Source organism: Cucurbitaria berberidis (assembly GCF_010015615.1).
Source record: "Cucurbitaria berberidis CBS 394.84 unplaced genomic scaffold K460scaffold_7, whole genome shotgun sequence".
NCBI classification, from domain to species: domain Eukaryota; kingdom Fungi; phylum Ascomycota; class Dothideomycetes; order Pleosporales; family Cucurbitariaceae; genus Cucurbitaria; species Cucurbitaria berberidis.
In genome coordinates this window covers 1,151,629-1,164,028 of record NW_024468941.1, presented here as the reverse complement: position 1 = coordinate 1,164,028, position 12,400 = coordinate 1,151,629, and the positions used below count along the sequence as shown (strand labels likewise).

The 12,400-nt window shown below is 51.6% G+C and overlaps 6 protein-coding genes and 1 non-coding gene across 7 annotated transcripts; 5 read left to right on the top strand and 2 right to left on the bottom strand.

Annotated features, from left to right (window-relative positions):
• Window positions 1-196: 196 nt before the first annotated feature.
• K460DRAFT_381305 (uncharacterized protein) lies at window positions 197-2,992 on the top strand (the record flags this gene model as incomplete). Its single annotated transcript, XM_040935340.1, has 5 exons — window positions 197-730; window positions 1,193-1,273; window positions 1,887-2,012; window positions 2,085-2,660; window positions 2,726-2,992. The coding sequence occupies 5 exons, from the start codon at window positions 197-199 to the stop codon at window positions 2,990-2,992; spliced, it is 1,584 nt and encodes a 527-aa protein (XP_040783085.1).
• K460DRAFT_t75 lies at window positions 875-990 on the top strand. Its single transcript has one exon. It is a non-coding gene; the product is annotated as a tRNA-Leu (tRNA).
• A 282-nt stretch (window positions 2,993-3,274) lies between the features above and the next one.
• On the bottom strand, window positions 3,275-6,120 carry K460DRAFT_296801 (putative dipeptidyl-aminopeptidase B; the record flags this gene model as incomplete). Its single annotated transcript, XM_040929652.1, has 3 exons — window positions 3,275-3,375; window positions 3,430-3,699; window positions 3,762-6,120. 3 exons carry the CDS (start codon window positions 6,118-6,120, stop codon window positions 3,275-3,277), a joined length of 2,730 nt encoding a protein of 909 aa, XP_040783084.1.
• A 244-nt stretch (window positions 6,121-6,364) lies between these two features.
• K460DRAFT_371714 (DNA-directed RNA polymerase II 19 kDa polypeptide) lies at window positions 6,365-7,756 on the bottom strand. The gene is made up of 4 exons (XM_040934400.1): window positions 7,150-7,756; window positions 7,018-7,098; window positions 6,807-6,965; window positions 6,365-6,749 (listed from the first exon to the last, which is right to left on the bottom strand). Exons 1-4 carry the CDS (start codon window positions 7,396-7,398, stop codon window positions 6,723-6,725), a joined length of 516 nt encoding a protein of 171 aa, XP_040783083.1. The 5' UTR covers window positions 7,399-7,756; the 3' UTR covers window positions 6,365-6,722.
• Window positions 7,757-7,812: 56 nt separating this feature from the next.
• Window positions 7,813-9,116, top strand: K460DRAFT_371712 (DUF962-domain-containing protein). The gene is made up of 4 exons (XM_040934399.1): window positions 7,813-8,058; window positions 8,107-8,130; window positions 8,190-8,249; window positions 8,296-9,116. Exons 1-4 carry the CDS (start codon window positions 8,026-8,028, stop codon window positions 8,755-8,757), a joined length of 579 nt encoding a protein of 192 aa, XP_040783082.1. The 5' UTR covers window positions 7,813-8,025; the 3' UTR covers window positions 8,758-9,116.
• K460DRAFT_210003 (uncharacterized protein) lies at window positions 8,675-9,182 on the top strand. The gene has a single exon (XM_040927260.1). The coding sequence runs from the start codon at window positions 8,829-8,831 to the stop codon at window positions 9,096-9,098; it is 270 nt and encodes an 89-aa protein (XP_040783081.1). The 5' UTR covers window positions 8,675-8,828; the 3' UTR covers window positions 9,099-9,182.
• Window positions 9,183-9,506: 324 nt separating this feature from the next.
• K460DRAFT_381302 (ATP synthase-like protein subunit alpha) lies at window positions 9,507-11,615 on the top strand (the record flags this gene model as incomplete). The annotated part of the gene is made up of 7 exons (XM_040935339.1): window positions 9,507-9,578; window positions 9,770-9,921; window positions 9,984-10,040; window positions 10,095-10,215; window positions 10,265-10,741; window positions 10,793-11,069; window positions 11,122-11,615. The coding sequence occupies 7 exons, from the start codon at window positions 9,507-9,509 to the stop codon at window positions 11,613-11,615; spliced, it is 1,650 nt and encodes a 549-aa protein (XP_040783080.1).
• Between the last annotated feature and the right edge of the window lie 785 nt (window positions 11,616-12,400).

Here is a 12,400-nt window from a genome sequence, read left to right as displayed (position 1 = left end):
TTGGGGGTAACATGAGTGGAGTGGGAAGGTGAGAAGGAAAAGTAGAAGTTCACGAAACATAGCGGAGGCTGTCGATCATTCACGCGATCACGGGGGTCTTGGCTTCACCGCGGGATGACGTGAGTGCCTCCTACCTCCAAACGGCGCAACGTACCACCACCTACCACAACGCTCGATGCATAATCTCTGAACGACCATGAAGCCCGGAGCCTTTGTTGCCTACCCTGTCGCTACCATCTGTCTGATCCTCGCCTGCTCAGCAGAGTCCCGGCCCTTCGACAGCATTGTCAAGTCATTCAACGTCCTCAGCGAACAGTCGCCGCTTCGAGAATACATTATGGCCAAGCCCGAGGGCCAAGTGTCAGCTGGCGTCATCATCTCAGATGTCATAGGGAAGACACAGAACATTGCCATCTTCAGCGGTCTCACGCGGGACATCGATGCGGTATCTGGTCGTCTAGACGATGCGGCGTCCAATGCTACGGTGCTGGCGCCAGACAACAGCATTATGCGGGACCTGAAGAGGAAGCCATGGGAAGATCCCGAGGATTACAAGTCATTCGGCGAGAACGCGTATGGTGGGAGCAGCGGAGAAGATCGCGCGCGCAAAAACCTTGAGCGCTTCGTACAGAGGCACATTGTGCCGGAGAGCCCATGGGAAGAGGGCAAGAAAGTCAAGACTCTTGCTGGCAACGAAATTTGGTGGGAAAGTAAAGACGGCCAGAAAAAGGTAAGTCGCATTTGACTACGCCGGTAGCCTTTCCTTGCCGTGGACCCACACCGCACTACAACGAGCAAAACTCTTCCACTTTTCGCACCCCTACTGCGTACATGTATATTCAATTCTTCATACACACTATCAACCAATCAAATTGGTGAGATGGCCGAGTTGGTTATGGCGCCAGGTTAAGGTCTCTCCTTAGCAACGCAAGGTTAATACCCTGCTTCCTGGTCACGAAAGTGGCGTGGGTTCGAGTCCCACTCTCATCAGCATTCGTCTGTCTCAGACAGATCATCCAGGTTTCTTTTTTTTTGCTTTTGGTTACGCGATGAAGATGGTTCAGCGAGAATACCCGCTCCTTCTCCGCTTCACACGCTATCGCTACTCCATTGGCTTCTTTTTTCCAGTCGTCAATCTGTAATTTTCGTTACTGCTGCACGCCTTCGGATACCGAGCTGACCAAACTGGCAGATCCAGCCTGGCGATGTCGAAGTCACGAGCATAGCTGACAAGGTCGCCAACGGCGAGATCTGGATTCTTGGTGGCTCTCTGGTGTAGCTGAGTAATCCCATGGCATAACACGTTGTTGCCTACGCTGCTGCATACGCTACTGGCTATATTTTCAACCTCACGATGATTATGACGGATATGGGAACCCCTGCAGTTCCTCAATGTAGAAGTCAGAGGCGTTATTAGGGCATAGAGGCAATATAGAACACATCGCTATAAGAAAAAGAAAGCATTTCGCTCTAGACTCACAACTTAACACTACACCTTGAGTTTGTAAGCTACTGTGCGGCTGGGGTTTGAGCTATCCTTTTCGAGAGAGCTTTAGAGCTCCCCTCTCCACCCCACCTTTATTAGATATATAAACCCAGCCACGCGGCTGACAAAAAAGAGCCGACACCAAAATCCTTAGCTCACCCTACTACTACCAAATTTTATATTTATTACAGGTTTATACAGCATTTAAAAACTTAAAAAAGCTTTTATATTATAATTTAAGCTATTTAAGTTAAAATATATACGTTATTTCCTTTAAAAAACTTAATTTTAGGTTGAATTTGTAGTAGATATAGCTTTTGGTGTAGGCTCTTTTTTGTCAGCCGCGTGCCAGCATGACTTCACATTCAGCGATGCGAAGCTCAGATACACTTCCCTCAAGCATACATTACGACCGGAATCATCCAACATGACGTTCGAACCCAGCGATCTAGCCGTCTGCGAGACGTGCGGAACTCAATACGATGTCCCGCTCTCTGAACATCCAATTACGTGTCGCGTATGCGATGTAAGTGACGTCAAACCGCTATACTCTTCCCAAATGCCCACCACATGAAGTCTCCAGAACTAACATACCTAGGATCCCCGCCAATACGTTCCCGCATCAGGCCAATCCTGGACCTCGCTCCACAAAGAAAAAGACCTCCAGAAGAACACTTTTGAGACCGACGAGCATGACTCGCGGATCCACTATATCACCACCAGACCGCTCACACCCGCCGAGCTACCACCAGGCCTCTCAGATTCAACTACTTCTCGAAAGCAACTCGGTATAGGCGAGCGCGCAATCCTACTGCAAACTTCTTCCGGAAACGTGCTCTGGGATCTCATCGCGTTCATCGACCAAGCGACCATTGACTTCATTAATCAGAGAGGCGGATTGAAAGCCATAGTGATTTCGCACCCCCACTTTTACACCACGCATCTTGAGTGGGCCGAGATCTTCAACTGCCCTGTGTTCGTAAATAAGGATGACTCGGAGTGGCTGAATCGCGAGGATAAAGCGGGGTGCAGGAAATCAGTTCAGGGCGTGACGGAGATTGGCGAAGTGAACGGGGAGGTCAAGTTCATTCAAGCCGGGGGCCATTTCGATGGGAGTTCGTTCCTGCTGTGGGAGAAGAAGTTGTTCATTGCTGATACGATGATGAGTGTGCCTGTACGTCCTGTCTTTCCTTCCCTCCCACATCCTCATTAGCTCCCAAACTAACATCCCCTCTCCAGTCCGGATTCATCAACGCCCACCGCGTCCCAGACACAGTCTCCTTTTCTTTCATGTGGTCGTACCCTAATATGGTGCCGCTGCCTCCCACGAAAGTCCATGGTATATGGAAGGCGCTCAAGCCGTTTGAGTTCGATAGCACGTACGGAGGATTTCCGGGCCAGTATTTGACCAGGCCGGATCTAAAGGCACAGGTGTTGGAGAGTATGAAGTTATTTTTGAAAGGCGCGGGACATGAGAAGGCAGGCGTTTATGAGGAGACGCTGTGAGTGAGTTGAGTAAGGGGCTGAACTCATGGGATGGAAGGATCAGCCAAGAAAATTTGATATTTGGTTTAGTTAGATGATTCGAATTGACGCCATCGTATTCATACTGTGGAAGACATGCGAGGACTGACTCTTATCCATGTACATAAACTTCACGGGAAAAATGTAGCGTAGAATGAATACCAGAATTGTACAAGATTTGAATGATGTACATATGAACCGCCCTAAAGCCCTCACGCGCTGCAGTAAATCCAACCTGACAACGCCTATTGACACAAGCTTACACTACCGTACTCTCGACCGACCTTCTATCTGTACTTTCGGCACCGCATTTTCAATCCTCAACCACTCACCATTAAACGCGTTGACAAGCCACCATTTCAGCTCTGAACGTAGCATTAGAAAATATACGTGTAATTTCTGGAAAGATATGCACTTACTGTCGTAAACGATTCGATTTGCGTTGTGGAAGTAGATACTATGATCCGAGTCGGGGAAAACATGAACATCGTAATTCTCGACGCCCGCTACATCTAAGCGATCGAGCAAGGTAAGAGTGTTTTGCATGTGCACGTTATCATCTGCCACGCCATGCATGATGAGGAAGCGGACGTTCTTTGACATCGACTGGACGTCGCTAACGGAAGAGTTGTCGTATCCTTGTGGATTGTTTTGCGGAGTGTGCATGTAGCGTTCTGTGTAGATGGAGTCTGTACGCCGTGTTGGTTAGCATGGGGGTTGACGAAGAAAAAGGTTGAGAAGGGGTCTTTACCATAATATCTCCAATCTGTTACAGGCGCAACAGCCATACCATACTTGAACGTCTCGCCACCATCAAGCTCGAGTGTCTTCAGCGTGTTGAAGCCCCCGTAACTCCAGCCCCAAATCGCCAATCTCTCCTTGTCAACATACTTCTTCCCCGCCCATATCTTTGCTGCAGCAATCTGATCAGTCGCCTCATAGTACCCAATGTTACCTCTTGTAATGCATCGTAGCTTACGACCAAGGAAGCCTGTGCCTCGCCCGTCGACTGTAACAACGATGTAGCCGAGGCTGGCGGCAATGTAGGATTGGAAGTCTACTTTGAATTGCTTTTGCACTTGTTGGGAGCCCGGGCCAGAGTACTGGAAGAACAAGACTGGATACTTCTTCTTCTCATTGAAGTGCGGAGGACGGCGTTCCAGGACGTTGAGCTTGAAGCCGTCAACATCGATAGTTTGGTACTTGAGAATAGGGAGCTCGTGTTGGCGTACGAGGCGCTCCAGGGCCTTGTTCTCTTCGAGAATCTTCTCGAATTTTTCGCTGTTGGATGGTGTGCTGATGATTTTCTGCCATGGGATGCTAGGACCTTTGTAGCTCATTAATGCGTAGGAGCCACCGGTAGAAAAGGATGCTTCGTAGAACGCGGAGCCGCTGTCGGCGATGACTTCTCTTTTGCCAGTGCCGTTCAAATATACTGCATAGGCGTGACGCTCAATAGAGCTCTTCTCCGTGGATATATAGTAGACCAAGTTGTTCTTCAAGTCTACACGAGACGGTGCATCGACAACCTCCCACTCGCCCTTGGTAAGTACGATAGGCTTGTCGCTGTCAAGTGGGGTAAAGTACCCAATGTGATCATATCCTTCGTGAATGATGGTGTCGATGTAGCCATCGTCCTTGCGGCCATTCTCAGGATCTGCGGGCACAAAAGTCGTTTTCTGCGAGACCTCGAACCAGCCTCCGTCGAGTTCTGCCACATTTTCAGCCCTGACAGTTTTGCCGGAGCGCTTGTCTACATCTATGAGAACGAGCTTCAAGGTGTCGCTTTCTCGGTTGCTCTCCCTTACGAGTACTTGCTTTGTCTTGCCAGCCCAGACAATCTCAGTGATGAGACGATCATTATCGGGGTAATCATTTTCGATCTTGACGCTGAACACTTCGCCTTTTCCCACATCATAAAACTCTAGCGATACGATGGGGTTAGGTGCCCCAGCCTTGGGATACTTGATGTCGCGAACTTCTGGGTAATTTTCCTCTCCGGCCTTGGGCTTCTCCCCGCTTGGCCGCGAGAGAAAGTACTGCACCGGGTATGTTGGGACCGTAGATTCGTCAGTCCGTAGGAAAGCAATGTATTTGCCGTCTTCGGACCACCATGTTGCACTGTTTCCTTGGAAGACTTCTTCCTCATATACCCAATCCGGTACGCCGTAGAACAGCTCAGAACCACCATCTTGTGTGATCTGCACAACTTGTGTCGACCCGAGCTTCCGTAAGAACATGTTATTGCCTCTAGTGAAGACGACTGCATCTGACTGTGGTGACATGGACGCTAGTTGAACCCTACTGCCTGGGTTCTCTGGATCGAGAGGCTCGGCAGTCTGTGTCTCCACGTCGAATATCCAGTATAGGCCCGTGTACGAGTGTCTCCAGTTCTTCTCCTCATTTGAGAGTACCAAAACTTTCTTGAAGTCCTTGCTCGGCCAGACATTGTTGGGCATGACATATGTTCCATTAACGTCGAAGCCGCTCTTCTTCATCAATGTTGTCTTGCCAGACGCCCTAGCCTTGTCCTTGCTCCTGATATCCTCGACAATTAGGTAATCCTTATTCGCTACGCCTTTCTCAAGCAGCAGGCCGTCCTCTCCATTTGGTCCTGCTATCCATGATACACTCTGTTGCTGCGGCCAGAACTGGCCACCAAGCACTTGATCCATAGAGATCTTCTTTGCAGAACCCTTGGTAGAGCTGGCAAGAGGATCGTGCGGACGACTGGACGCAGGCTTGTAGGTCCCCTTCATCAAGAAAGAGACCAGCGCAAGGGCCCACCCTACAACGCAGATTGTGCCAATAATCCATAACCACCGCCGTGTCTTCTTGTCTACCGTAGTAGGGCCCTGATACCGTCCTTCCTCCACGTCGAACCGCTCGCGTGCCTGGTCAGGCTCATCTCGATCGTCCCTGTACTTCTCTCCTAGGTTCGAACGCAATGTGCCGGTGAGCGATGGGTCATTGATATGCTCGAGGATTAGCGATGTTGTCGAAATCGAAGATATCGAGGCTTCGGAGCCGTCCTCCGAGGTGCGCGTTGACCTCTCGCCCTTGGTCAGAAGCTCTGTCTCCTCCTCATTCACGGCGCGCTCCGGCGGCATTGTAGTGTGTAATGTAAATCGAGATCCGCTATAGTCATATCATTTCTTCTCCACGACCATCTAAATGTATCCAAAGCGCGATGGTGAAATCGTGCAGCGGCCAGGCGAAGTTACGGGGTAGGTGCTCAAGGTGTCCACAGCTGCGGAGTTAAGAGCGGAGGTGCAGGAGCTCGTGTGGGCCGAAACCGACCAAGCCACCCTTTGACACAGGGTGGAAACGTCACAAGCATGCAGGCAAAACAAAGAGATGAACAAGTCTTCTATTCACGCCCTTTTCAGGACATTTGTCGGAATGATATACTAAGAAGCCTCCTGCCTTCCTGTCGGACCTATTACGGCTTGCATTTTGGGTATACCCTCCTGCTACTGGCCTTTGAAATTGGAGCATAGCCTTATGTGATGTTACTCAAGATCGTTGTGTGGAACTTAACCCGCCGTCTATGTAGACCCGTTCCCGCCAATACGGCGTCACTGGACCTTTCAGTGTTGCTGCCCGTTAAAGACGCATACTCGACGTGGCCTACGACGAGGTGTTTTGAGGTTCCAGGTTGTCGTTTCTCGCCGCCTAAATTCCTGCCAAGTGAGGCCATTCTATTGCGATACTAAGAGGGCAACGGGCCAAGGTAATCCTGAACCGCAGGGTTAGCCAAAAGTCTCAAGATCAAGCAGTGCAGTGGGATATTAACCTCTTTCATCGTCCCCACAGCATACATTTTGTCGACCTCAGATCGGAGACCTTTTATCTTTATGCGGATATTGGTGCCCTTCTCAATGACCTGCTCTCCGTTGTCGGTCCATTGTGGGGGCGTGGCGTTTGCGTCGAAGGTAATGTCTGAGGGAATCATCTAGCAGTCATTAGTGGGCGGACAAGTGCCTGACATGTTTGGGCAAATTTACATTACGGCCTACGAAGGCTTGTAATGAGCCGCAGTCGACAAAAAAGCCTGTACGGAGCACTGAAGTGACCACACCGTCCATCTTGAAATCAGTTAGCTTCGGTCGTTGAGCGCTTCTAAGATTTGCACATACCACCTCTCCCTTGTATGGCCGCCATACGATGGCCTTGTAGTGTACGACATATTCCGCAGAACCAGACCCAGGCATCACTTTTCCATCGGAGATCTCAAACGCGTCCAGAATGCACACAATGGTGTACTTTCCCGTGCTCGAACCCTCCTCCTTCTGAAGTAGCTCCCGATGTATGTGCTGACGGATGAGGGGACCGAAGTAGGAAGGATGTAGCTGGATCGTCTTCTCCAGTTCTTTGAGGAAAAACATGGCTGAGAGTTATGCGCCAGGTTTTGACGGACGAGATTTGAGGTGGTGCGCGCGGATTTTTCAGATGTAGGTAGAGGTAGACAATGCACGGGATGAACGGCGGATGACGGTAGTAGGCGACTCGTTCTTATTAGGCGGTTCTATGATCTTATTGTTTCCAGTGATAGCGCCGGTAGCGATACCGTAGAACTGGCGTGCGAGCCTTAATGAGAGGCGCCGGCCACCTGCAACCCAACCCTCAAAGTTATCTTCAGCAGTCCATGCGCCCAGGTTCCAGTGTGTTGGCGCCGCTTATGGGGTCCGTTGACACAGCGAGGGCAATCGTAGGTGGGGTTGGTCGAAGCTTTGAGGAACAATGGTTGCGCGCGCGATGAAGGTTGAGCTCGAAGCCTCTCGGCGCGGAAAATCGTTCGCAGCGACACCTCCCAACAGCCAGCATCCCGTGCCCCACCCATCCATGCCGTGAGACATTTACCTTGCTCTATCTGCTTATCGCTTCGCGTTTTCGGGGTGAAACTTCGCTGTCTGCCGAATATTGCCCCTCTCGCAACTCGTCTTCAAGACATGCATTAGTCTTGTACAAGTAGCTCAACCCTGACACGCGCGAGAGTTCCGCATCCGGTAGCCATGTCTCTCAACCTGGAGAAGCAGCTGGTCTTCGTACGTCCTGTTCGATCCAGTGTATATGCCTAGCTGACTGGAATATAGTATGGAGCATACCATCATAATAAAGTAGGGCCCCCTTTTGCCTGGGGAGCTTTGGCATGTAAAGCTAACATGAAATGTGTCAGGTCAACGTTGGGATACATATACTCTGTGTGCCTCCCATCTTGTTGACATCCTTCCTACTGGTAAGGGCTGCACACGATCCGGAGAAATCCTCTGACATTCCGATAGCTCACAAACACGCCTGCCGTCCCGCTACCGTCATGGCTCTCCGTGCCCAACCTTCCTCTCAACATCGGCACCGTGGGAGCAGTCTTGTATTCGACACTTTACGTCCTTATGGAGCCCGTCGCCGGGGCTCTTCTTGCGCCTCTTCTCATCGGCGGCACAGCGTACGCGAACCACCTCACCTCGACATATGGCGCAACCGCGAACTCGTGGGCAGCCGCAATTAACATTGCGTGCTGGTTGGTGCAGTTCGTTGGACACGGCAAGTTTGAGGGCAGGGCACCCGCGCTGCTTGACAACCTTGTGCAGGCTGTCTTCCTAGCCCCATTTTTTGTCTGGTTTGAGATACTTTTCTCGCTTGGATACCGCCCTGAGCTGAAACGCCGGGTAGACCAGGCGGCTGAGATGGAGATCCAGAAGTTTAAAAAGAGCAAAGAGAAGGGCCAGAATGGCTCTGCAAAGTGATCCAAGGACGCTCAGGCTTTTGATCATGTCTATATGGCAATCCAGACACGGCTAGACAAGCGCTGCTGCGAATGGGAACTAGGCGACGGGTCGAGATGGAAGGGGGCGGCTACAAAGAGCACTGCAAGTACTGTGTATGGATACGGCAGGAGAGCATAGCGTTGCATGGAAGCACGGTGTACGAGGCGTTTGGGTGGATTATTTTTTCTTTCTTCGTCTTTTGCGTTTGGCAAGCCAGCTGCATACCCATTTGGAAGTTGAACCGGTTGGCAGCAAGATACTCTCTTGAATTATTATTATCAATACCTCTGTCAAGTAAACACATGTACATTGCAATGTGATGGGTGAAAGCTTTCCCTACCCACATGAGTGTGCTATTGCTACCTTGATGCAGTAGTCTCCAACCAGTACTCATACTGTGTGAACAGTCAACTACCAACCTTGATCGCTTGGTCTCAAATTGACATGGATGCTTTTTTCCCGCCTTTCGTCGTCTCAGTAGGATTCTCTAGGTCTGGTTGTGGGGTTGGGGCGTGGTCTGCCTAGGCACTCCGTGTTGATTTCGCAGCGGCTTTTTCGGGTTAGGCGTTGCCGCCAAGGGCTGCGCTTTCCTCCCGAACCCGCAGGACTTTCTTCCTCGCAGCAAGAGCTCCCCATCCTCCTCTCCATCACCATCTCCCCTCTTTCTCTCCTGCATCAATCTCAATTGGTTGCAGAGCTCCCTCAATAGTCTCTTGAGCACCGCAGCAATGTTCTCAAGAGCCATCCGCCAGTCGAGCCGCCGGGTCGCTGCAATCTCTGCCTCTGGCAGGATTGCTTCGGTAAGTCCATCGCAACCGCCTGCACTCGTGCCTGTCGCCCTTGCCGCCATCGCCAGCAGCTCCCAGACGCCGACTCCGATGCCATTGGCGCCGCAATGGAGCTTTGTTGATGGAATTGGGCTGCTGCGCTGCCGACAAGGGGAGCTCCCCTCTGCCGAGAACGAGTACTGACGGGTTTTCCTCACCACCAGACGCGCGCCCCGGCCTTCACCAGTGCCATCCGATCCTACGCCTCCGAGGCAAAGGCCACGCCAACCGAGGTCTCGTCCATTCTGGAGCAGAGGATTCGCGGTGTACAGGAGGAGAACAGTCTCGCCGAGACTGGACGTGTGCTTTCCGTCGGGTATGCCGCACTGCGCCATCGCAATCATCACACCAAGACAGGCAGAACTGACGAGGGAATAGTGACGGTATTGCCCGTGTCCATGGCATGAACAATGTCCAGGCTGAGGAGCTTGTCGAGTACGCCAAGCCCATCCCACTCGCTCAACCCCACGGAAGCTAACGGAATCGCAGGTTCGCCTCTGGTGTCAAGGGCATGTGCATGAACTTGGAGGCCGGCCAGGTCGGTGTCGTGCTTTTCGGTTCCGATCGTCTAGTCAAGGAGGGCGAGACCGTCAAGCGTACCGGAGAGATTGTAGGTCGAGGCAAAGCTGCGGTCATCAGCGGAGAGCTAACACGCACAGGTCGATGTACCCGTCGGCGAGGCTCTTCTCGGACGTGTCGTTGACGCTCTCGGTAACCCCATTGATGGAAAGGGCCCTCTCAAGACCACCGAGAAGCGCCGTGCGCAGCTCAAGGCCCCCGGTATCCTGCCCCGTCGCTCCGTCAACGAGCCCGTACAGACTGGTCTCAAGTCGGTCGACGCCATGGTTCCCATCGGTCGTGGCCAGCGTGAGCTGATCATCGGTGATCGTCAAACCGGAAAGACTGCCGTCGCTCTCGACGCCATGCTCAATCAAGGAAGATGGAATTCTGGAAATGACGAGAAGAAGAAGCTTTACTGCATCTACGTCGCTGTCGGTCAGAAGCGATCCACCGTCGCCCAGCTCGTCAAGACCCTGGAGGAGAACGATGCCATGAAGTATACCATCATTGTCGCTGCCACTGCCTCTGAGGCCGCCCCTCTCCAGTACATTGCCCCCTTCACCGGGACATCAATGGTAAGTGTTACATCTGTAAATTGATTGGTGCAAGTACTAATATGACTTTAGGGAGAATGGTTCCGTGACAATGGCAAGCACGCTCTTATCATCTACGACGATCTGACAAAGCAGGCCGTTGCCTACCGTCAAATGTCTCTGTTGCTCCGTCGCCCCCCTGGCCGTGAGGCCTACCCCGGTGACGTGTTCTACCTGCACTCTCGTCTCCTCGAGCGCTCTGCCAAGATGAACGACAAGCTCGGCGGCGGCTCTCTTACCGCCCTCCCCATCATCGAGACCCAGGGCGGTGACGTCTCCGCTTACATTCCCACGAATGTGATCAGTATCAGTCAGTATATCCTAGTTCGCAACCTCGAGACTTTCTTCTAACTTTTTCTCAGCCGACGGACAAATCTTTCTCGAGGCCGAGTTGTTCTACAAGGGTATCCGCCCGGCCATTAACGTCGGTCTTTCCGTCTCCCGTGTCGGTTCCGCCGCCCAGGTCAAGGCCATGAAGCAGGTCGCTGGTTCCCTGAAGCTCTTCTTGGCCCAGTACCGTGAGGTCGCGGCCTTCGCCCAGTTCGGTTCCGACTTGGACGCTGCTACTAAGCAGACCCTGTCCCGTGGTGAGCGTCTTACTGAGCTCCTGAAGCAGAAGCAGTACTCTCCCATGGCCGTCAACGAGATGGTTCCTTTGATCTACGCTGGTGTTAACGGTCTCCTCGATTCCGTTCCCGTCGCCAAGATCCTCCAGTGGGAGTCTGACTTCCTTGCCCATCTCCGATCGAACGAGCAGGATCTCCTGAGCACGATTGAGCGGGAAGGTGCGCTCAGCAAAGACTTGGAGTCCAAGCTGAAGGAGGTTGCTACAAGCTTCACCAAGAGCTTCTCGTAAATGCAGAAGGGATGAAGTGTGGGTTGTGTCTATTCCAATGAGCTTGAGGGATCAAAAGTGCTGATTGGTCTTTGAGAGCAGATGTATAATAGAAGATGCGTCCTCGCCATCAGCTTGTCTCAATATGGAAGATTTGTTCGTTTTCTGAATTGACATGACTCGATGCGCGCTGTGCCGCATCACGCATGCCTACCTCTGACGGACAAAATCGACCAGCCTGTGATTCCCTCGCGTCTGTTAGCGGTACATATCTGGTGGAGTGGAGCTAGATGAAGTGGAGTGGATCTGTATATTGCAATTGAGCTTTTTGTTCTGTTACCCGGTCACCACTGTCTGCTCTACGTGAATTTAACTCCACGTTCTCACCGCCCCTGAAATTCATCTGGCTTTAGTTCTCTACCCTCTTCAACACATCTTACATGTAAACTTCGTGTGGCGAAGAGCTTGAGATAACTTTTAACAGTTGGAACGCGAGCAACGCTGACCACATACGTCATCTTCGAAGTTGTTATATCATCGCTACTCTATGTTTGCTCGGCTGTAGGAGTACCAACAGCTCATTGTGTCCTTCTCTGGCAAACCCTGCATATAAGCAGCACGTAGATCATCACAAGTAAATAGAGACTCCAGTCGGATACTGTCTCGAGGATGGAAGTAAAGCGGTTATATTCAGTTCGATCAGTGCATGTAAAATGCTCCCAAACCCCGCGTATGCAACGTCTAATTCTAGAATTCTATACCAACAGTTCCTCTCAGATGGCCTACAGAAGTGCACCATGACAACT